General features: G+C 67.9%; 2 protein-coding genes across 4 annotated transcripts; one reads left to right on the top strand and one right to left on the bottom strand.

Annotated features, from left to right (window-relative positions):
* Positions 1-262: 262 nt before the first annotated feature.
* Positions 263-19,281, bottom strand: SPNS1 (SPNS lysolipid transporter 1, lysophospholipid). Its single transcript, XM_073346392.1, has 13 exons — positions 19,220-19,281; positions 17,562-17,838; positions 17,221-17,286; positions 16,886-17,022; positions 14,329-14,480; positions 14,074-14,140; positions 8,491-8,633; positions 7,805-7,960; positions 6,513-6,702; positions 6,150-6,215; positions 3,937-4,035; positions 3,667-3,838; positions 263-758 (listed from the first exon to the last, which is right to left on the bottom strand). Exons 2-13 carry the CDS (start codon positions 17,785-17,787, stop codon positions 664-666), a joined length of 1,569 nt encoding a protein of 522 aa, XP_073202493.1. The 5' UTR covers positions 17,788-17,838; positions 19,220-19,281; the 3' UTR covers positions 263-663.
* LOC140912243 (arylamine N-acetyltransferase 2-like) lies at positions 19,277-22,968 on the top strand. 3 transcript variants are annotated; one of them, XM_073346388.1, is made up of 2 exons: positions 19,277-19,337; positions 21,670-22,968. In XM_073346388.1, the coding sequence occupies exon 2, from the start codon at positions 21,676-21,678 to the stop codon at positions 22,513-22,515; it is 840 nt and encodes a 279-aa protein (XP_073202489.1). In that variant the 5' UTR covers positions 19,277-19,337; positions 21,670-21,675; the 3' UTR covers positions 22,516-22,968. The 3 variants fall into 3 exon arrangements, with proteins under 3 accessions (XP_073202489.1, XP_073202488.1, XP_073202490.1); XM_073346387.1 differs by having other exon boundaries at positions 19,282-19,474; XM_073346389.1 differs by having other exon boundaries at positions 19,282-19,413.

Here is a 22,968-nt window from a genome sequence, read left to right on the forward strand (position 1 = left end):
GGAAGCTGCGGCGGGCAATGAGTTCCCGGCAGGAAGTCGTAGCACTGAGTGAGCGGCAGGTGTGTGAGGCTCGGGAGGGGCCCCCCCACAGGGGCACGAGGGCTCACGCTCTTGTGCAAGGGGGCAAGCGGCTCAGCGAGGAGCAGAGCTCACACCCAGGGTAGGGGGGTGGAGTGGGGGGCAAGTGCCCTCCTGGGGGGGAGCAGGGTCCGGCAGCACGGCCAGGATTTCTGCCCCCCCGGGACAGAGACCAGCAGCAGGAGACGTAAGAAAGAGTTTAATGGGGTGAAAACATGGCGGCTGGAAGGGGGCAGGACTCCAGCCCCCCACAATGCAGTGGGGACCTGTATGACCTTGGGGGGGGCCTCACAGCCTGCCCCCCAAGGAATCCAAGAGCCCCCCCTCTCGGTCCCTAAGCCCCTCCCTGCGCCAGGGGACTGGGGATGTTAAGTTGGGGGTCCCTGGCTCACCCCAGCCCAGGGTGCCCCATCCATCAGTCCCTGACCCCATTTCCTTCACGGGTGGGCTCCATGCCCACATAAAATACCAGCCCCCCAAACTGGCACAGTTCCACCAGCCCCCCGAGTCTGGCCCCTGGGGGGCACCGAGAGTCTCTGCCCGGCAGGCGGCGCCCGACCCCAGCCGGGGGTGTCTGTGCTGATCTCAGATGAGGACACTGGAGACGGGCACTTTGGTGGATCGGCCGCGCTTCGGCACCACAATCCGCTCCTCCGGCTCGGCCTCCTCCTGCAGCAGACCTGGCGGGGGGAGGGGGAGAGTCAGGGGGGCTGACAGGGTGGGCACAGAGCTGCAGGTGCCGGGGGGCGCGATTCTTGATGCCCAAGATTTTGGGGCAGTGGGGGGCGCTGTGGGGCTGTACATACCCTGGGCGCTCAGCTCGGCCCGCTTGCGGTCGCCCTGGATGAAGAGCGCGGTGGCGAGGTGGGGGCCAGGGGGAGTAGCGGGAGGTGACGGGGCTAGGGGGCAGAGGGAGGTGACGGGGGTAGGGGGCAGAGGGAGGCGATGGATCTAGGGGGCTGGGGGACGTACCCTGGGCGCTCAGCTCGGCCCGCTTGCGGTCGCCCTGGATGAAGAGCGCGGTGGCGAGGTGGGGGCCAGGGGGAGTAGCGGGAGGTGACGGGGCTAGGGGGCAGAGGGAGGTGACGGGGGTAGGGGGCAGAGGGAGGTGATGGATCTAGGGGGCTGGGGGACGTACCCTGGGCGCTCAGCTCGGCCCGCTTGCGGTCGCCCTGGATGAAGAGCGCGGTGGCGAGGTGGGGGCCGGGGGGGAGCAGTGGGAGGTGTCAGAGTTAGGGGGCAGAGGGAGGCGACGGGTCTAGGGGGCTGGGGGACATACCCTGGGCGCTCAGCTCGGCCCGCTTGCGGTCGCCCTGGATGAAGAGCGCGGTGGCGAGGTGGGGGCCGGGGGGAGCAGTGGGAGGTGACAGGGTTAGGGGGGAGTAGCAGGAGGTGACGGGGCTAGGGGGCAGAGGGAGGCGATGGATCTAGGGGGCTGGGGGACGTACCCTGGGCGCTCAGCTCGGCCCGCTTGCGGTCGTCCTGGATGAAGAGCGCGGTGGCGAGGTGGGGGCCGGGGGGAGCAGTGGGAGGTGACAGGGTTAGGGGGGAGTAGCAGGAGGTGACGGGGCTAGGGGGCAGAGGGAGGCGACGGGTCTAGGGGGCTGGGGGACGTACCCTGGGCGCTCAGCTCGGCCCGCTTGCGGTCGCCCTGGATGAAGAGTGCGGTGGCGAGGTGGGGGCCGGGGGGAGCAGTGGGAGGTGACGGGGCTAGGGGGCAGAGGGAGGTGACGGGGGTAGGGGGCAGAGGGAGGCGATGGATCTAGGGGGCTGGGGGACGTACCCTGGGCGCTCAGCTCGGCCCGCTTGCGGTCGCCCTGGATGAAGAGCGCGGTGGTGAGGTGGGGGCCGGGGGGAGTAGCGGGAGGTGACGGGGCTAGGGGGCAGAGGGAGGTGACGGGGGTAGGGGGCAGAGGGAGGCGACGGGTCTAGGGGGCTGGGGGACGTACCCCGGGCGCTCAGCTCGGCCCGCTTGCGGTCGCCCTGGATGAAGAGCGCGGTGGTGAGGTGGGGGCCGGGGGGAGCAGTGGGAGGTGACGGGGTTAGGGGGGAGTAGCAGGAGGTGACGGGGCTAGGGGGCAGAGGGAGGCGATGGATCTAGGGGGCTGGGGGACGTACCCTGGGCGCTCAGCTCGGCCCGCTTGCGGTCGCCCTGGATGAAGAGCGCGGTGGTGAGGTGGGGGCCGGGGGGAGTAGCGGGAGGTGACGGGGTTAGGGGGGAGTAGCAGGAGGCGACGGGGCTAGGGGGCAGAGGGAGGCGACGGGGCTAGGGGGCTGGGGGACGTACCCTGGGCGCTCAGCTCGGCCCGCTTGCGGTCGCCCTGGATGAAGAACGCGGTGGCGAGGTGGGGGCCGGGGGGAGCAGTGGGAGGTGACAGGGTTGTGGGGAGTAGCAGGAGGTGACGGGGCTAGGGGGCAGAGGGAGGCGACGGGACTAGGGTGCTGGGGGACGTACCCTGGGCGCTCAGCTCGGCCCGCTTGCGGTCGCCCTGGATGAAGAGTGCGGTGGCGAGGTGGGGGCCGGGGGGAGTAGCAGGAGGCGACGGGGCTAGGGGGCAGAGGGAGGCGACAGGGCTAGGGGGCAGAGGGAGGCGACGGGGCTAGGGGGCAGAGGGACGTACCCTGGGCGCTCAGCTCAGCCCGCTTGCGGTCGCCCTGGATGAAGAGCGCGGTGGCGAGGTGGGGGCCGGGGGGAGCAGTGGGAGGTGACAGGGTTAGGGGGGAGTAGCAGGAGGTGACGGGGCTAGGGGGCAGAGGGAGGCGACGGGGCTAGGGGGCAGAGGGAGGCGACGGGGCTAGGGGGCTGGGGGACATACCCTGGGCGCTCAGCTCGGCCCGCTTGCGGTCGCCCTGGATGAAGAGCGCGGTGGCGAGGTGGGGGCCGGGGGGAGCAGTGGGAGGTGACGGGGCTAGGGGGCAGAGGGAGGTGACGGGGGTAGGGGGCAGAGGGAGGCGATGGATCTAGGGGGCTGGGGGACGTACCCTGGGCGCTCAGCTCGGCCCGCTTGCGGTCGCCCTGGATGAAGAGCGCGGTGGCGAGGTGGGGGCCGGGGGGAGTAGCAGGAGGCGACGGGGCTAGGGGGCAGAGGGAGGCGACGGGGCTAGGGGGCAGAGGGACGTACCCTGGGCGCTCAGCTCGGCCCGCTTGCGGTCGCCCTGGATGAAGAGCGCGGTGGCGAGGTGGGGGCCGGGGGGAGCAGTGGGAGGTGACGGGGCTAGGGGGCAGAGGGAGGCGACGGGGCTAGGGGGCAGAGGGAGGCGATGGGGCTAGGGGGCTGGGGGACGTACCCTGGGCGCTCAGCTCGGCCCGCTTGCGGTCGCCCTGGATGAAGAGCGCGGTGGCGAGGTGGGGGCCGGGGGGAGCAGTGGGAGGTGACAGGGTTGGGGGGAGTAGCAGGAGGTGACGGGGCTAGGGGGCAGAGGGAGGCGACGGGGCTGGGGGACGTACCCTGGGCGCTCAGCTCGGCCCGCTTGCGGTCGCCCTGGATGAAGAGCGCGGTGGCGAGGTGGGGGCCGGGGGGAGTAGCAGGAGGCGACGGGGCTAGGGGGCAGAGGGAGGCGACGGGGCTAGGGGGCAGAGGGACGTACCCTGGGCGCTCAGCTCGGCCCGCTTGCGGTCGCCCTGGATGAAGAGCGCGGTGGCGAGGAAGAAGCCGCCCCCCAGCACCCCGGCGAAGGCGCTCAGCATCAGGGCGTACTGCAGGCTGCGGAACTCCAGCAGGTAGGATGGGGGGCGGCCCCGCTGGATCCTGTCGCTGATCTGGGGGGCAGAGAGGGTGAGCGGAGCCATCCCACAATCCCCAGCTCCCCCCCAACGCTGCGAACTTCCCCCCAGCAGTGCCGCTGCCGTGCACTCACCACGCCGATGAGGTAGGGGCTGCCGGCGTCGCCCAGCAAATGGGACATGACGATCTGGAAGGCCTCGGCCGTGGAGCGGCGTGTGGGGACCACGACGTACTGTGGGCGACAGGGGCCGGGTCAGCACAGGCCGGGGGGGGGGCCTGCCCCCCATCCATCCCAGTCAGTGCGTCCGTCTGTCACTGCCCCCTCCCCCTGCTCTGTGTCCGTCTGTCTGTCCCTGCCGCCCCAAGTCACTCCCAGGGGCCAGCTAAGGGCCAGGGCGGGGCGGGGGGTTCGCTCCCAGGGGCCGGCTAAGGGCGGGGCGGGGGGTTCGCTCCCAGGGGCCGGCTAAGGGCGGGGCGGGGGGGTCGCTCCCGGGGCCTGGCTAAGGGCGGGGGGGGGGGTCGCTCCCAGGGGCCGGCTAAGGGCCGGGGAGTTGCTCCCGGGGCATGGCTAAGGGCGGGGTGGGAGGGTCGCTCCCAGGGCCTGGCTAAGGGCGGGGCGGGGGGGTCGCTCTCAGGGGCCGGCTAAGGGCCGGGGAGTTGCTCCCAGGGGCCGACTATGGGCAGGGTGGGGGGGTCGCTCCCGGGGCCTGGCTAAGGGCGGGGTGGGGGAGTGGCTCCCAGGGGCCGACTAAGGGCGGGGTGGGGGGGTGGCTCCCAGGGGCCGGCTAAGGGCGGGCTGGAGGGGGTCACTCCCAGGGGCCAGCTAAGGGCGGGGCGGGGGAGTGGCTCCCAGGGGCCGGCTAAGGGCGGGGTGGGGGGGTCGCTCTCAGGGGCCGGCTAAGGGCCGGGGAGTTGCTCCCGGGGCCTGGCTAAGGGCGAGGTGGGGGGGTCGCTCCCAGGGGCCGGCTAAGGGCGGGGTGGGGGGGTCGCTCCCAGGGGCCGGCTAAGGGCGGGGTGGGGGGGTCGCTCTCAGGGGCCGGCTAAGGGCCGGGGAGTTGCTCCCGGGGCCTGGCTAAGGGCGGGGTGGGGGGGGTCGCTCCCAGGGGCCGGCTAAGGGCGGGGCGGGGGAGTCGCTCCTGGGGCCTGGCTAAGGGCGGGGCGGGGGAGTCGCTCCCAGGGGCCGGCTAAGGGCGGGGTGGGGGAGTCGCTCCCGGGGCCTGGCTAAGGGCGGGGTGGGGGAGTGGCTCCCAGGGACCGGCTAAGGGCGGGGTGGGGGGGTCGCTCTCAGGGGCCGGCTAAGGGCGGGGTGGGGGGGTCGCTCCCAGGGGCCTGGCTAAGGGCGGGGTGGGGGAGTTGCTCCCAGGGGCCGGCTAAGGGCTGGGGAATTGCTCCCAGGGGCCGGCTAAGGGCGGGGTGGGGGGGTCGCTCCCGGGGCCTGGCTAAGGGCGGGGTGGGGGAGTGGCTCCCAGGGGCCGACTAAGGGCTGGGGAGTTGCTCCCAGGGGCCGGCTAAGGGCGGGGTGGGGGGGACGCTCTCAGGGGCCAGCTAAGGGCCGGGGAGTCGCTCCCGGGGCCTGGCTAAGGGCGGGGTGGGGGGGTCGCTCCCAGGGGCCGGCTAAGGGCGGGGTGGGGGGGTCGCTCCCAGGGGCCTGGCTAAGGGCGGGGTGGGGGAGTTGCTCCCAGGGGCCGGCTAAGGGTGGGGTGGGGGGGTCGCTCCCAGGGGCCGGCTAAGGGCGGGGTGGGGGGGGTCGCTCCCAGGGGCCTGGCTAAGGGCGGGGTGGGGGAGTTGCTCCCAGGGGCCGGCTAAGGGCGGGCTGGGGAGTTGCTCCCAGGGGCCGGCTAAGGGCGGGGTGGGGGGGGACGCTCTCAGGGGCCAGCTAAGGGCCGGGGAGTCGCTCCCGGGGCCTGGCTAAGGGTGGGGTGGGGGGGTCGCTCCCAGGGGCCGGCTACGGGAGGGGTGGGGGAGTCGCTCCCGGGGCCTGGCTAAGGGCGGGGTGGGGGGGTCGCTCCCAGGGGCCGGCTAAGGGCGGGGTGGGGGGGTCGCTCCCAGGGGCCTGGCTAAGGGCGGGGTGGGGGAGTTGCTCCCAGGGGCCGGCTAAGGGCCGGGGAGTCGCTCCCGGGGCCTGGCTAAGGGTGGGGTGGGGGGGTCGCTCCCAGGGGCCGGCTACGGGAGGGGTGGGGGAGTCGCTCCCGGGGCCTGGCTAAGGGCGGGGCGGGGGGGTCGCTCCCAGGGGCCGGCTAAGGGCGGGGCGGGGCGGGGGGGTCGCTCCCAGGGGCCGGCTAAGGGCGGGCTGGGGGGGGTCGCTGGCCCTGTGGCTCCGGGCACGGGGCGGCAGGACAGACGCACCAGCAGGATGTCTGCCACGATGGCCCAGTTCAGGGACAGCAGCGTCTCCCCAATGAAGATAAACACCTGTGGGAGGAGGGAGCCGGTTACTGAGGCTAAGGACCCCACCTGCCCCTCCCCGGGTCCTCCCTCCCCTGCCAACGCTGGGCACCAGGCCCACGAGTGTGTGGGGTGTCCACCCCCTGGCCCTGCTCCCCCCAGCCCCCCTGGCACCCTCTGGCCCTGCTCCCCCTGGCACCCCCTGGCCCTGCTCCCCCCAGCCCCCCTGGCACCCCCTGGCCCTGCTCCCCCCTGGCCCTGCTCCCCCCAGACCCCCTGGCCCTGCTCCCCCCCTGCCCCGGGGCCCCCCGCCCCGGCACTCACGTAGGTGGCGAGGCTGCTGCCCTGGGCACACACCAGGGCGAGGAAGAGGAAGGGCGCGGAGCCCAGCAGGCCGGCGGCGCAGACCAGGGGGTCGGCCCGGGGGTTGCTTCGGCGGAGGCGCTGGGAGATCTCCACGCCCGCCCCCACGCCCAGGAAGCCCGTCACACAGGTGATGAGGCCGAAGATCAGGCTGCGGAGACAGGGGGAGTCAGGGGTCACCGGGGAGAGAACGGCCCCGACATGGGGGTGGGTCAGTGCTCGGGGGTCACCAGGGAGAGAACGGCCCCGACATTGTCGGGGGAGGTCAGAGCTCGGGGGTCACCGGGGAGAGAACGGCCCCGACATGGGGGGGGGGTCAGAGCTCAGGGGTCACCGGGGAGAGAACGGCCCCGACATGGGGGGGGTCAGAGCTCGGAGGTCACCGGGGAGAGAATGGCCCCGACATTGGGGGGCGTCAGAGCTCAGGGGTCACCGGGGAGAGAACGGTCCCGACACTGGGGGGGGAGGTCAGAGCTCGGGGGTCACCGGGGAGAGAACGGCCCTGATATGGGGGTGTCAGAGCTCGGGGGTTCCCGGGGACAGAACGGCCCCGACACTGGAGCTGGGTCAGAGTTCGGAGGTCACAGGGGAGAGAATGGCCCCGACACTGGGGGGGGGAGGTCAGAGCTCGGGGGTCACCGGGGAGAGAACGGCCCCGACATTGTCGGGGGAGGTCAGAGCTCGGGGGTCACCGGGGAGAGAACGGCCCCGACATGGGGGGGGGGGGTCAGAGCTCAGGGGTCACCGGGGAGAGAACGGCCCCGACATGGGGGGGGTCAGAGCTCGGAGGTCACCGGGGAGAGAATGGCCCCGACATTGGGGGGCGTCAGAGCTCAGGGGTCACCGGGGAGAGAACGGTCCCGACACTGGGGGGGGAGGTCAGAGCTCGGGGGTCACCGGGGAGAGAACGGCCCTGATATGGGGGTGTCAGAGCTCGGGGGTTCCCGGGGACAGAACGGCCCCGACACTGGAGCTGGGTCAGAGTTCGGAGGTCACAGGGGAGAGAATGGCCCCGACACTGGGGGGGGGAGGTCAGAGCTCGGGGGTCACCGGGGAGAGAACGGCCCCGACACTGGGGGTGGGTCAGAGTTCGGGGGTCACCGGGGAGAGAACGGCCCTGACACTGGGGGGGTCAGTGCTCGGGGGTCACGGGGGAGAGAACGGCCCCGATATGGGGAGGGTCAGAGCTCAGGGCTCACCGGTGACTCCCTTTCCCGGGGGGAGCTCAGGGCTGGGCCCCCTGCATCGCTCACCTCTCCTGGGAGCTGCAGGTGTCCCCGTCGGGGCAGGGCCGGCTCTGCCCCGTGGCCAGGCAGGAGCGGTACAGGAAGGCCGGGGCCCATAGCGCCAGAGACCCCGTCACGAACGCCACCGCCGTGAAGCCCAGCGACGACAGCACGAAACTGCGGCTGCCGGGGGGGGGGGAATGTGAGAGCCCCCCCGATCCCCAATCCCCTCCTGCTCCTCCCAGCCCCCCTGCTGACCCCCAGCCCCACCCCTCCCAGAGCCCCACACCGAGCCCCAATCCCGTCCTGCTCCCCACAGCTTACCGCCAACCTCCAGACCCCCGCAAAACCTGCAGCTCTGCCCCTCCCAGACCCCCCCTGAGCCCCAATCCCATCCTGCTCCCCCCAGCCCCTCACTGACCCACACTCCTGCCTCTCCCAGCCCCCGGGCCCCGCCCCACTCCTCCGGGTCCCCTGCCAATCCCCAGCTCAGCCCCACTCCTCACAGCTGCACACTGACCCCCATTGCCTCTCACTCCTCCCCATCCCCCACTCCTCTAAGCTCCCCAGACCCCCAACCCCACCCCACTCCCTGCGCCCTGCTCCTCCCAGCCCCACCTCCTCCTGACCCCCTATTTGTCTGACACCCCCCCCACTTGCTGCTCCTCCCATCCCTGGCCCCTGCTGAGTACCCACAGGTCTCTCCCACTCACTTGCGGCTCAGCGCCCGGAGGTCGGCGGCCCAGGAGGTGTAGCGCAGGGAGGAGTCAGAGAGACGCTCCACGGCCCCCCGCGGCGGCTCCCGCAGCACCACGACCAGCAGCACCACAGCCACCACGCCCAGCACCGGGGTCACCTGGGGGGCAGAGCGCGGGACCCCATGTCACCAAGTGGGGGATTTCCTCACTGGCTGGTATGAACATGGGGCGTGCCTCAGTTTCCCACGTGTGTTGCAGCTGAATTTCAGATGGAGCTGCAGAAGGATCCCTCCTTAGACAAGCTGAAGGGCCTTGCTGGCCACAGCGTTGAGGAACCCTTAAGGGGGGCTGCAGGGAGAGATTCCCTTCAGGGGCTGCTGGAGAGCTTCACTGGGACCCTGAAGATGATGCTGAAGACTTTCCTGGGCCAGCATCTGCAGGACCGAGATGAGTATTTACCACACCTGGTGTTCACGTACAGGGAAGTGACCCAGGAATCCACGGGGTTCTCCCCTTCGCAGCCGCTGTATGGGAGGAGAGTGAAGGGTCCCCTGGGCTTGGTGGGGGACGGATGGGAGGGGAAGGCCTCCCCCGATGGAGAATCAGTGCTGGAGCATGGACTGACTTTCTGGGAACAGCTCGCTGAGCTCCTGGGTCCGGCCAGGGAGAACCTAGCCAGGGCCCAAGGGAGGCAGAAGATCCGGTATGACCGCTCGGCCTACGGCACCAGGGACCAGGTGAGGGGTCTCGTCCCGGTGAGGAAGCATAAGCCGCAACCTGCCTGGGACGGGCCCTTCAAGGTCATCCAGCAGCTGAATGAGGAGAACGATGTGGTGGAACTGCCCAGCCGGGCTCACAGCCACCGCGGGGACCAGGTCAATGTGATGGAGCCGTAGTGGGACAGGGAGAGGCTGGTACGGGCCGTGTGCGGCCAGTGGGAGAAGATCCCCTGGTGGGTCTCTTCTCTGAGACCGGAGCCGGCCCCTTGCCGGAATCAGCTCCCCTCTGTGATCAGCTCACCCCTCCTCAGCAGGCAGAGATCAGAGAGGTGCTGCGTGTGACAAAGTGGGAGGTTTCTTCTTGAGGTTTTGCACGAATACAGTGTGTGCCTCAGTTTCCCCGTGTGTCACACAAGACGTAGGTGGTGGGGCAAGGGGGTGTGGTTTTTGCTGAGACCGAGTGGGCAGGTGGGGCTGCCTCTGGCTGCCTGCACACAGAGAAGGGCAGAAGCACTCCGTAGCCTGGCAACGGCGCCTGCAACAAGGTGGAGCCAGGGGAGGGGTGCAGACCAGGTGACCCTTTTGCCCGGGATAGAGACATAGGACATAGGAGGGGCAATGGGCATGTCTGAGGCTGGGCTGCTGGAGACTGGGCCGTCTGCTGGCTGGAGTCGGGCCGGGGGGAAGGGAAGGGGGGCAGGGCACGAGGCCCTGCATCCCCACACAATGGACTTTGCTGAATGTCCCTGATGTCTGTGCTAAGAAGCCCTGTTCTACACTGGGTTCCTGTCGACTTATAACCCGTCCGTGTCACACACTGACTGGGAGTTACGGCTGGCTGCGGAGTTGGGGGTCAGGATCCCTTGGGGGGCATGTGAGGCTTCCCCAGGAGTCCCATGGCTGCGGGGAGCTCACGGGGTGAACAGGGCTGAACGCTCCGAGGTCAGACCCAGGAAGTGCCAAAGCCAAGCAGGCTTCTTGCGCTGGTGAGGGTGGGCAGAGTCACGCTGCCCCAGAGACCTGCACGACTTCATTCAGAGTGCTGCCAGGAGACTGACTCTGTGACACCGTGCTCCTACCCACAGCCGGCCGGGGCTCGCTAACCTGGCTGGCCATCGCATGGGGACAGGAGCCCACGCTCCCATCAGGTGTTCCCTGTTCAGAGTCACTGGGAACACAGCCCAGGCCCTGGAGAGAGAGGTCAGGGATACGCTGGCTTTGGGGGTGATCCAGCCATTCAACAGTCCATTGGCCTCACCCGTGGGGCTGGTCCCCAGGAAAAATGGCTTGATCCAGTTCTGTGTGGCCTATCGGAAGCTCAATGCCATCACTGTGTCTGGTGCCTGCCCATGCCCAGGCCTGATGAGACCCTGGACAAGTGTGTGTTGGGGGGCATGTTACCTCACTACTGTGGATCTTACCAAGGGCTATTGGCAGGTGCCTTTGGATCCAGAGGCCAGGCTGAAATCTGCCTTTATCACCCTTATGGGGCTCTGTGAGCTCCTGGCCCTGCCTTTTGGCCACAAGGGGGCGCCGGTCACTTGCCAGGGCCTGGGGATCAGTTACCAAGGGGGTAGAGAGTTTGGCCCGGCGTACATCATGGATAATATCTGTGTCATGCAAGATGGGGATGGCAGAGGTGTCGTACCTGGGCCGCAAGGTGGGGAGCAGCTGCCTAAAACCAGAGCCAGCCAAGATGTGGGCGATCAGAGACTGGCCTCTGACCCAGACTAAGAAACAGGTTAAGAAGTGATTATTCCCCTCTATTTGGCACTGGTCAGGCCACACCTGGAGTACTGCGTCCAGTTTTGGTCCCCCCACTACAGAGAGGATGTGGACAAATTGGAGAGAGTCCAGCGGAGGGCAACAAAAATGATTAGGGGGGCTGGGGCATATGACTTAGGAGGAGAGGCTGAGGGAACTGGGATTGTTTAGTCTGCGGAAGAGAAGAATGAGGGGGGATTTGATAGCAGCCTTCAGCTACAAGAAGGGGGGTCCCAAAGAGGATGGAGCTCGGCTGTTCTCAGGGGTGGCAGATGACAGAACAAGGAGCAATGGTCTCTAGTTGCAGTGGGGGAGGTCTAGGTTGGATATTCGGAAACACTATTTCACTAGGAGGGTGGGGAAGCACTGGAATGGGTTCCCTAGGGAGGTGGTGGAATCTCCATCCTTAGAGGTTTTTAAGGCCCGGCTTGACAAAGCCCTGGCTGGGATGATTTAGTTGGGGTTGGTCCTGCTTTGAGCAGGGGGTTGGACTAGATGTCCTCCTGAGGTCTCTTCTAACCCTAATCTTCTATGAAACAGGCCCAGGCCTTTACTGGGATGGCGGGGCACTACCAGACGTTTGTGCCCCACTTTATCTCCCTGTCAGCTCCCAGCACGGAGCTTTGTAAGAAGGGGAAGCCAGACAAGCTGGTCTGGACTGGGCAATGCCGGGGACTCTCTGTGCTTTGAAAGAGGCTCTGGTCAGGGGTCCAGTGCTGGGAAACCCAGACTTTGACAAGCCCTTCCTGGTGTTCACAGATGCCTCAGACACAAGGCTGGGTGCGGTGCTGATGCTAACGGGGAGAGACCCCTCATCGGGTACTTGAGCAGGACACTGCTGCCCCGGGAGCAGAGCTATGTGGCCATCGAGAAGAAATGCCTGGCCCTGGGGTGGGCTCTTAAAAAGCTGCAGCCGTACCTATTTGGGTGGTGCTTTACTGTGGACACTGACCACTCGCCCTGCTGTGGCTGCACCAGATGAGAGGGGCCAATGCCAAGCTCCTGAGGTGGAACCTGATCCAGGATTATGAGCTGGAGACGGTCCATGTTCAGGGGAGTGCAAATATTACAGGGGATGCGCTGTCCCGGAGAGGGGGCCCGAACCTCCCCAGTTCACAGGCTGAAGCGAGCCCCGCTCAGTTCAGTCTCAAAGCGGGGAGAAATCCGACAAAATGGGGGAATTTCTTAATACTTTGTATGAATGTTCTACGTGCCTCGGCATCCCCTATGTATTGCACAATTCATTATGTGGTGGGGCAAGAGCGTCTGATCTTTGCAGAGACTCCTGAAAGGGGCACAGGAGTCTGGAAAGGTTGGGAACCACTGCCTAAGAACAGGTGTGCCTGTCAAACAACAGCTGCCTGGGCCCAGACAATGATCAGACTCTTTGTAACTTAGCAACTGATGGCGGGGGGGGGGGGGGGAACACCCTTGGGATGGAGAACAAAGGCTTGCCTGGGAGAGATGACAAAGGACAAGGAGGGTCAACTGGGTGTGATGGAGGGTCGTTGGTCTGGAGGGGAGATCTGATGAAGCGGGACTGTTCTTAAAGTTTCCTCTGAATATTGTGGGGGTTCCTCAGTTTCCCCTAGGCAGTTCTTAAGTCTCTAGGGGGTGGGGTAAGGGTGTATGATCATTGCAGAGCCCTAGAGGGCAGGTGCGTGCAGGGGTCTGGACACAGAGAATGGCCAACACCCTGTTTCCTGGCCACTGATGGCCTGGGCCCTTTCCCCCTGCAAGGTGAGAGCTAAAGGGTTGGAGAACAAAGGAACCAGGAGACCTCCTGGCCCGGGAAAGGGACAAAGCCCAGAGGAGGAGGGGCTGGGGGGAGTTTCAGTTTGGGGCTGGCTGGGGACAAGGAGTGAAGGGCAGACGTGGTTGTCTGGCTCACTGCCCCCAAAATGGACCCAGCTGAGTGGTCCTGTTCTCTGCACCTACAAGCTCTGTGTTAGACCATGTTCCTGTCGTCTAATAAACCTCCTGTTTTACTGGCTGGCTGAGAGTCCCGTCTGACTGCGGAGTTGGGGGCAGGACCCTCTGGCTTCCCCAGGACCCCGCCTGGCCGGACTCGCTGTGGGAAGCGCACGGAGGGGCAGAGGAGGCTGAAGGCTCCAAGGTCAGACCCAGGAAGGGGGAAGCCGGGTGAGCTGTGTGTCCTGAAGACAGGCTGCTCCCAGAAAGGAGACTTTCCCAGAGTCCTGACTGGCTTCGGAGGGAGCAGTTCCAGAGCATCGCCCGGGGACTCCGTGACAGGAGACCCCGGTCTCAACCAAGATGGACCTTGCTGAAAGTTCCTGCTTTCTGTGCTAACAGGCTCTGTTCTACGCTGTGTTCCCGACGACTAATACCGGTCTGTGTTACGCTGTGACAAAGTGGGAATGTTCTTCATGTTTTCTCTGAATACTGTGTGTGCCTCAGTTTCCCCTATGTGTTACTCAAATATCTGGTGGTGGGATGAGGGTGTGTGATTGTTGCAGCGACCCCTAGTGGGCAGGTGTGTCTGCGACTGGCTGCCTGGGACAGAGAACGGGCGACGCTGTAGCCTGGCAGCCGATGGTCGGGCCCCCTCCTCTGCAAGGACCAGCTGGAGGTGGGAGGTGTCGGTGCCGACCAGGTGACCTGCTGGCCTGGGAAAGAGACAAAGGAACGAGGGGGGTGCACAGGGGGTCTGGGGCCAGGCAGCTCGAACCGGGCAGGCTCCTCTTTGGGACTCGGGGGGAAGAGTCCAGGACTTGGGGTCCCCTCAAGATGGGCTTGACTGAAAGTCCCTGAGGTCTGTGCTAACAAGTCCTGTTCTACGCTGGGTTCCTGAGGGCTGATAACCCGTCTGTGTCACATGCCGGCTGGGAGTCCAGGCTCGCTGCCGAGCCGGGGGGCAGGGCCCCTCCATCTGCCCCAGGGCCCCGTCCAGGGGGACTCGCTGCGGGGAGCTCATGGGCTGAACAGTGGGCTGGACACTCCAAGGTCAGACCCAGGACGCTCCCCCTACTGATAATGTTCCCCGAGGGGTGTCCCAGGACAAGAGGGTCCTGTCAGCACGTCACTCAGGGGGGGCTCCAGAGCCCCAAGCCCGGCCTCTGTCACACCCCCCCCCGGCCCAGCCCTCCAGACTCACCCGCAGGGCCCAATGCCAGTCCTCAGCCAAGTCCTTCACCTTCGAGCCCACGATGTAGCCCAGCCCGCTGCGGGAGGAGCAGGAGGTTAGAGCCAGGACCCACAGCTCTCCCCACTGCCCCTTACACCACCTGCCCCTTACCACACTGCCCCAACACCCGCCCCCTGTCCCCACCCTACCCCCAGGTTCCCACCCCATCAATCCGCCCTGGCCCCCGGGCTCCCACCCACCTCCACCGCCCCCAGAGCCCCTCACCTGCCGACGGGGACGGCGAAGTAGAAGAAGGCCAGCATACGGCTGCGCTGGTCGCTAACGAACAGGTCGGCAATGATGGTGGGGGCGATGGTGGAGTAGCTGGCCTCCCCTACCCCCACCAGCCCCCGCGTCACCAGCAACAGCCAGAACCGCTGGCGGGGGAGGTGAGAGACGGCTCAGAGACGGCACCACACCCCGGCCTGCCAAGGGGCTGAGACGCCCTGGAGCAGGGAGCTCACCCCGCAGCTCCCCGCCTGCCACAGGCCCAGCCCGGCCACCCCTACAACCGTAAACTCCCCATCACACTGAGGGGCCTGGAGATGGGGGAACCCAGTATGGGGGAGCGAGAGAGCCAGTCCTTCCTGCCTTCTAGGACACCCAGTGGGGACAACCCCATCTGGACCGCCTCACCCCGAGAGCCACTGGGTGCAGCCTGCGCCCCACGCCTTGCACGCATAGCTTCCCTCATGCACAGCCCCCAAGCCCTTCTGCGCCCCTGCATTGTTCCAGCTCTCACCACCTCCACCCCGCACCTGCCCTGCAAGACACAGCTCCCCCCACGCATAGCCCCTCTGCACCCCCTCAGTCCTGGGGGAATTTTGCACCAAAAAATTAAAATTTCTGCGCACAATCTTTAAAAATTCTGCCAATTTTATTGGTCAAAATAACACTACACAATCATGCCACTTTCAATTATTTTGGTAATTTATTTCAAAATATCTGTCAGCAAGTACGTCTGAAACAATTCAGACACACACAAAAGTTCCCCCAGGAGTAAAGAGTTAAAGAAACTCCTCTGACAGCCCAGTTCCTGTTTCTCTGCCCTGTTCCCCTTCCCAGAGCCCAGAGGGAGGGCCAGACACGCACAATACCTCCCACCCCAGAGGCCAGCCGCAGGGCCCCCCCTTGCTCAGATACCTGCACCCCCCCCAGACCATGTCCCCCCCAGCCCAGGCACCTGTCCCCCTCCCCCCCAGAGCTCAGCCACAGGGCCCCCCGCTTGCCCAGACACTCGCTCCCCTCCGCCCCAGAGCCCAGAGGGAGAGAGAGCCTGATGTTCGGTCCCAGGCTTGCAAGGAGTTTCCTACTCTCTACCTTCTCCTTCCCCCAGGCATGCTGGGAACTGCAGCGGACAGGAACCCCCTAGCTCCCTCCCCTTCCCCCCAGCAGTATCCTCTATGTGCAAGCTGGGCTCTGTGGGTCCAGCAGCCCCTAGTGGCAGCTAGCAGCTCTGCAGCCCATTTCTGTGGGGGAAAGGAAATTCTGTGCACATGTTAATTTCTGCAAAATTGACTCCTGGGGGAACTCTCTGTTAGTTATCCCAGCACTACTGCGCGTGCACATAATTAATGAGCCATGCATATTTTTAATTTTTTGTGCAGAAAAAAAGCTTCTGCTGTAATGTTGCTGCAGTTCCGCCTTTTGCCCACCAGAGGGTGCTGTGGCACAAGAACAGTAGCAGCTCCCTGCAGAAGATGACTTCTGCAGTTCCGTCTTTGGCCCATCAGAGGGTGCTGTGGCGATAGAACACAGCAGCAGCTCCCAGCCAGCATAGGAAGAGAAAGAGCCTGCCATCTTTGCAGCTGGTCGGGTCAGGAGACAGGGGCTATGGGGAGACAGACAGCAGGGGGTGCTGGGGGCGTCAGACAGGGGCTCATAAGGGCTAGCGAGGGAGGACAGACTGGGGCAGGGGCTGAATGGGAGTGGAGACGCAGGGACACATGGTGATGGGGGAGGGGGTACAGGGACACACAAGGGACAGGGGAAGGGGATGCAGAGCCACATGGGGATGGGAGAGTAAGTGTCTGAGTGGGGCTGGAGGGACACATGTGGACGGGGGTGCAAGGACACATGGGGTGGTGGGGACAGGGCAGATGTGCCTGATTGAATGGGAGAGGCTAGGGATCAGCCTGGGTCTGTGTGGCGGAAGCTCCCAAACAATCCCTCCCCGTCCTCCAAAAAAACCTGTTCCATACTTTTCCCACCCACACCCAACAACCCTCCAAGTTCACACCCAGGGTCCTTCCCTCTCCCTCAGCTCCTCCGTTCCCCATGACTCCGCCCAGCCTTTGCTCTGCTTCCGAGGGGGGTGGGAAATACGGTTCCATATGGTAGTTTACATGAATTATTATTGTGTTAATACGCCTACTAAGGAATCTACTTGTCAAAAAACATTTCCTGAATCTTTTTTGTTGTCTGTATTGTTTCAGACGTACTTGCTGACAGGTATTTTAAAATAAATGACCAAAAATAACTGAAACTGGTGTGATTATATTGTGTTATTTTGACAAATAAAATATGCAGAATTTTAAGATACTGTGTACAGAATTTTAAATTTTTGTTGCAGAATTCCCCCAGGAGTAAAAATTCCGCATTGCGCAGTGGCACAGAATTCGCCCGGGAGAACCCCCTGCATCGCTCCAGCCCCACATATCCTCCACACCGCACCCGACCTGCGCACACAGCTCCCCCCACGCACAGCCCCTCTGCGCCCCTTGCCCAGCCCCTCGTCCTCTCCACTCGGCACCCGCCCTGCGCGTGGCCTGCCAGCCGGTACCTCCTGGGGTATGAAGCTGGACCCCAGCGTGACGGCCGACCAGAAGGCGATGCCCAGGCAGAGCAGGCGCTTGCGGTGGTAGCGGTCGCCCAGGTACCCGAAGATCGGGGCCAGCACCATGTAGCTGCTGATGAACACTGCGGGGGGGGGGTAGGGGGTTGGTTAGAACTGGGGCACTGCGCAAGGCACAGCCACTCCCCCACCAACCCTCTGCCCCCCTACCCTCCCCATCAGAGAAGACGCCGCCCCAGGCCCCAGAGGGTGTCACCCCACATACACAGTGCATCCCTGCCCCCATCGCTATGGGATCCCCCTCTCTCCCCCAACCCCCGTACCTGTCTGGAGGAGCCCGGAGCTGCTGTCTCCAATGCGAAAGAACGACTCAATGTCGGGCAGGATGCCTGGGGAACCGGGGAGCAGGGGGTTAGAAAGTGGGGAGAGCCCCCCATGGACCCCGCAGCCCCCCACCTCTGCCAACCCCGAGCCCACCTCCCACGGCAGATCTCCACACCCTGTGCAGTCCCCCCGACCTCTGCTGGCCCCACTCCTCACACAACCCCCTCCATCCTGCAGCCCTGACCCCCCAAAACTTCCACCCCGTCCCCCAAAACCTCCCACAACTCTCCCACGCACCCACAGAGCCACCGCTGCCGTCCCCCCTCCCCACAGCCCTCACCGGCCACGGTGAAGCGGTCCATGTAGTTGAGCAGGTTGATGTAGCAGAGAACAGCGACGATCATCACTGAGCGGGGGTACGAGATCCCGGTGACGGCCTGCACTCCCCCCTCCGGCTGCCCCCCGCCCACCCGCGAGCCCCCCTTTGCCGCCGCCTCCTCCTCTGTCTCGTCCGCCTGGCTCAGGAATGGGGCAGCATCGGGGTGGGGGCTGCACCGGGACGCCATGGCCGGGGGCTGTGCAGCCGCCTCACAGGGAGCCCGGCTCCGGAGCGGGGCCTGCGGAGGGCGGGGAGGGGGGGGATTAGTGATCCCGGCACTACGGCTTCCCCTGCCAGTCATGACCCCTTTCCCCCCCAAGAGCCCCGCCCCCATGACCTCCCATCCCCCAATAGCCCCGCCCTCATGACCTCCCATCCCCCAAAGGTCCGGCCCCCATGACCTCCCATCCCCCCAGTAGCCCTGCCCACCATAACCCCGCAGCTCCCCTGCCCCCCTCAACCCCAACCCCGCAGCACCCCGCCCCCAAGAACCCCAACCCCACAGCTCCCCTACTAATCCCCCCACCCCCATAACCCCACAAATCCCCATCCCCCGCAACTCCAACCCCGCAGCCCCCCTGCAACCCCAACCCAGCAGCCCCCCCGCCATCTCCCCGCCCCCCATAACCCCGCAGCTCCTCTGCCCCCCACAACACCAACCCTGCAGCCCCCCCGCTATCCCCCCGCCCCCATAACCCTGCAGCTCCCCCTGTCCCCCGCAGCCCCCCTGCCGATCCCCCTGCTACCCCAACCCCGCACCTCCCCCCACCCCCCATAACCCCGCAGCTCCCCTGCCCCCCGCAACCCCAACCCCGCAGCACCCCACCCCCAAGAACCCCAACACCACAGCTCCCCCACTAATCCCCCCACCCCCCATAACCCCACAAATCCCCATCCCCCGCAACTCCAACCCCGCCATCTCCCCGCCCCCCATAACCCCGCAGCTCCCCTGCCCCCCGCAACCCCAACCCCGCAGCCCCCCCGCCCCCATAACCCCGCAGCTCCCCTGCCCCCCGCAACCCCAACCCCGCAGCACCCCGCCCCCAAGAACCCCAACCCCACAGCTCCCCCACTAATCCCCCCACCCCCCAAAACCCCGCAGCTCCCCTGCCCCCGCAACCCCAACCCCGCAGCCCCCCCGCCCCCCATAACCCCGCAGCACCCCGCCCCCAAGAACCCCAACCCCACAGCTCCCCCACTAATCCCCCCACCCCCCATAACCCCGCAGCTCCCCTGCCCCCCGCAACCCCAACCCCGCAGCCCCCCCGCCCCCCATAACCCCGCAGCTCCCCTGCCCCCCGCAACCCCAACCCCGCAGCCCCCCGCCCCCAAGAACCCCAACCCCACAGCTCCCCTACTAATCCCCCCACCCCCATAACCCCACAACTCCCCATCCCCCCCGCCATCCCTCCGCCCCCCATAACCCCGCAGCCCCCCCGCCTCCCGCAACCCCAACCCCGCAGCCCCCCCGCCCCCATAACCCCGCAGCTCCCCTGCCCCCCGCAACCCCAACCCCGCAGCCCCCCGCCCCCATAACCCCACAACTCCCCATCCCCCCCGCCATCCCTCCGCCCCCCATAACCCCGCAGCCCCCCCGCCCCCCGCCATGACCCCACTACCGAGCCGGGGCGCGCTGCTCCCAGCTGCGGTCATGTGACCCCCTTCGCGTCACCTGACCCATGGCGAGTCCCGCCCCTCCGGGACGTCACCGCGGAACCCTCGGCCTCTGTTACCAGGGTAACGGGGACCCTCCGCAGCCCCCCGCGGCCGATTTCCAGCGCCGCCGTCACCATGGCAACCAGAGTGTCACCCCGTAACCAGCCGAGACACCCCTGTCGCCGTCACCATGGCAACCCCAGGGACGGGGGCCCGGAGTGCGCGGGGTGCCGGGGGGGCAGAGCACGGCCAGGGGGAAGGGGGGCCTAGGGGGCGCCGGGCTGGGGGGCGCGGGGGGGGGCGCTAGGGGGCGCTGGGCCGGGGGTGCAGGGCTGGGGGGCACAAGGGGGCGCTGGGCTGGGGGGCGCGGGGGGGGGCGCTAGGGGGCGCTGGGCCGGGGGTGCAGGGCTGGGGGGCACAAGGGGGCGCTGGGCTGGGGGGCGCGGGGGGGGCGCTAGGGGGCGCTGGGCCGGGGGTGCAGGGCTGGGGGGCACAAGGGGGCGCTGGGCTGGGGGGCGCGGGGGGGGGCGCTAGGGGGCGCTGGGCCGGGGGTGCAGGGCTGGGGGGCACAAGGGGGCGCTGGGCTGGGGGGCGCAGGGGGGGGCGCTAGGGGGCGCCGGGCCGGGGGTGCAGGGCTGGGGGGCACAAGGGGGCGCTGGGCTGGGGGGCGCGGGGGGGGGCGCTAGGGGGCGCTGGGCCGGGGGTGCAGGGCTGGGGGGCACAAGGGGGCGCTGGGCTGGGGGGCGCGGGGGGGGGCGCTAGGGGGCGCCGGGCCGGGGGTGCAGGGCTGGGGGGCACAAGGGGGCGCTGGGCTGGGGGGCGCGGGGGGGCGCGGGGGGGGGCGCTCTCCCTGGCGGTCAGGGCTGGCCCCGTGGGGCGCTGGGTGTGGGGTGCAGGGCTGGGGGGCGCTAGGGGGCGCTGGGCTGGGGGGCGCAGGGGGGGCGCTAGGGGGCGCCGGGCCGGGGGTGCAGGGCTGGGGGGCGCTAGGGGGTGCTGGGCTGGGGGGCGCTAGGGGGCGCTGGGCTGGGGGGCGCTAGGGGGCGCCGGGCCGGGGGTGCAGGGCTGGGGGGCGCTAGGGGGTGCTGGGCTGTGGGGCGTGGGGGGGGGGCGCTCTCTCCGGCGGTCAGGGCTGGCCCCGTGGGGCGCTGGGTGTGGGGCGCCGGGCCGGGGGTGCAGGGCTGGGGGGCGCGGGGGGGGGCGCTCTCCCTGGCGGTCAGGGCTGGCCCCGTGGGGCGCTGGGTGTGGGGTGCAGGGCTGGGGGGCGCTAGGGGGCGCTGGGCTGGGGGGCGCTAGGGGGCGCCGGGCCGGGGGTGCAGGGCTGGGGGGCGCTAGGGGGTGCTGGGCTGTGGGGCGCGGGGGGGGGCGCTCTCTCCGGCGGTCAGGGCTGGCCCCGTGGGGCGCTGGGTGTGGGGCGCCGGGCCGGGGGTGCAGGGCTGGGGGGCGCGGGGGGGGGCGCTCTCCCTGGCGGTCAGGGCTGGCCCCGTGGGGCGCTGGGTGTGGGGCGCGGGGGGGGAACCCACGCCCCGGGGGGCGACGCTGCATGGCCGGCTGGCGGAGGGGCTGGGTGCCCCCCGTGGGCGCGGCGGCTGCTGGCCCCCTGCGCCCTGGGCTGGCCCGGCAGGGGCAGGGGCAGGGGCAGGTGCTGCCCGCGCTGGCCCGGTGCCCAGTCACGCCCCCCTGGGGCAGTGGTGGGAGGGGCAGGCCCAGCCCGTGCCCATGCTCTGCCCCCCGCCCGCCCCCACCTCCGGCCGCCTGGCAGTGCCCCGGAGTCGCCCTTCCCCGAGGGGGGCAAGAGGGGCCCCTGCTGACCATGCCACCTGACCTGTGCTGACCTCTGACCTGCCCCCCTGCTGCCCCTGCCCCCCAATCCAGAGTCTCCGAAACTCATCAAATCACCTGTCTGTGTTCGGGGTGGGGGGGGTGCACAGGAAATACTCCCCGGGCTTTGAGTGCAGTGGTTAAAGGGGGGGCAATGGGGGTTGGGAACACAGGGCATGGGGGGCACGGGGGCCTTGGACGTTGGGGGGATCTGTTGGCGCTGGGAAGGGGGAGTTGGGAGTCTGGGGGGTGATTACCTCCCCCTCCCCTGGACAGGTAGGTGGGAGCGTGGGGGGCTGCTCCCACAGGTGACACTGACCCCCCTCTGCCCCATGGCTACCGGGGAAAGAGGCCGGGGGGCCCTGCCAGGCTGGGAGGGGTTAGGGAGCTGTCCTGTGGGGCGGGGGGGACCACGGGAGAGGGCACGTGTCTCCCCCCCCCACTGGAGATGCGGAAAGCTCAACCCTGTGCAGGGCCAGCTGCCGCCCCAGTGTGAGAGCTGCAGGGCCGGAGTCGAACCCCGCTCTGGGCGGCGGGCGGGGCTGGGAGCCAGGACGCCTGGGTTCTCTCCTCACAGCCCCCACTTTTTCCCCAGCCCAGGATGGACGTGGGTGCCTATCTCTCCCGGATCGGGTATCAGGGCCCGACGGAGCCCACCCTGGAGACGCTGCGGGGGCTGCACCGTTGCCACCTGTTCTCGGTGCCCTTTGAGAGCCTGAGCGTGCACTGCGGGGAGCCCATCACCCTGGCGCCGCCCCTGCTCTACGACAAGATCGTCCGCCGGCGGCGCGGCGGCTTCTGCTACGAGAACAACGGGCTCTTCCTGTGGCTGCTGCGGGCGCTGGGCTTCGACGTGGTGGGGCTGGCCGGCCGCGTCCGCAACCGCTTCACCGGCCGCCTCGGGCCGCCCCGCGACCACCTGCTGCTGCTGGCCCGGCTGGGGGGCCAGCGCTTCCTGTGCGACGTGGGCTTCGGGGACGGCTTCCTGGAGCCCCTGCGGCTGGAGCCGGGCCTGGAGCAGCCGCAGGAGGGCAGCACCTTCCGGCTGGGCCTGGCGGGGGGCGTCTGGGTGCTGGAGCGGCTGCGGGCGCCGGGCGGGGAGGGGCGGGTGCTCTACACCTTCACGCTGGAGGAGCGGGAGCTGGGAGACTTCGCCGCCATGGCCTGCTACCACCAGCAGGCCCCCAGCTCCCTCTTCGCCTGCAAGTCCTTCTGCAGCCTGCCCCAGCCGGGCGGGGGCCGCCTCACCTACATGGGCTGGCGCCTCATCGCCACGCGGGGCGGGGAGCGCACGGAGACCCCTCTGCAGCCCCCCGAGATCCCCGCCCTGCTGCAGTACACCTTCGGGGCCCAGCTGAGCGGGACCTTGGTGCCCAAGGACCAGGACATACAGCCACCCCCGGAGGGGGAGGAGATGGGGCCAGCTCCCCCCACTGAATGAAGGAGCGCCGAAAGGAGGTGGAGGGGGGCCGAGACCCCCTTGACAGCACCCCTGGGGGCCCGGCTCTGAGAGCTGTGGGGAGAGGGAGCTGTAAAACATGCCAGCCAGGGCAGGAACCTGGGGGGAGCTGCTGGGCCCAAAGGGAAGAATGAGGGGTGGTCTGGGAGCCAGGACTCCTGGGTTCTATCCCCCGCTCTGGGAAGGAAGCAGCGTCTAGTGGGTTGGCTTGGGCTCGGCTCAGGACTCCTGGGTTCTATCCCTGGCTCAGACACCGACTCTGTGTGATGCTGGATGGGTCCATCCCTGTGGTGCATTGAGCGTGTGAGCTCCGTGGGGCAGGGCCTGCCTTATGCTGAGCAGCGAGGGGGCCCTGATCCCTGGGTGTGAGGGTCCTTGCAGGGTCCGGTGCAGTGCCACCCCCTCCTCACAAAATAAAGGGCAAGAGGCTCAGGA

This window comes from Lepidochelys kempii, chromosome 6, assembly GCF_965140265.1.
Source record: "Lepidochelys kempii isolate rLepKem1 chromosome 6, rLepKem1.hap2, whole genome shotgun sequence".
Classification (NCBI taxonomy): domain Eukaryota; kingdom Metazoa; phylum Chordata; order Testudines; family Cheloniidae; genus Lepidochelys; species Lepidochelys kempii.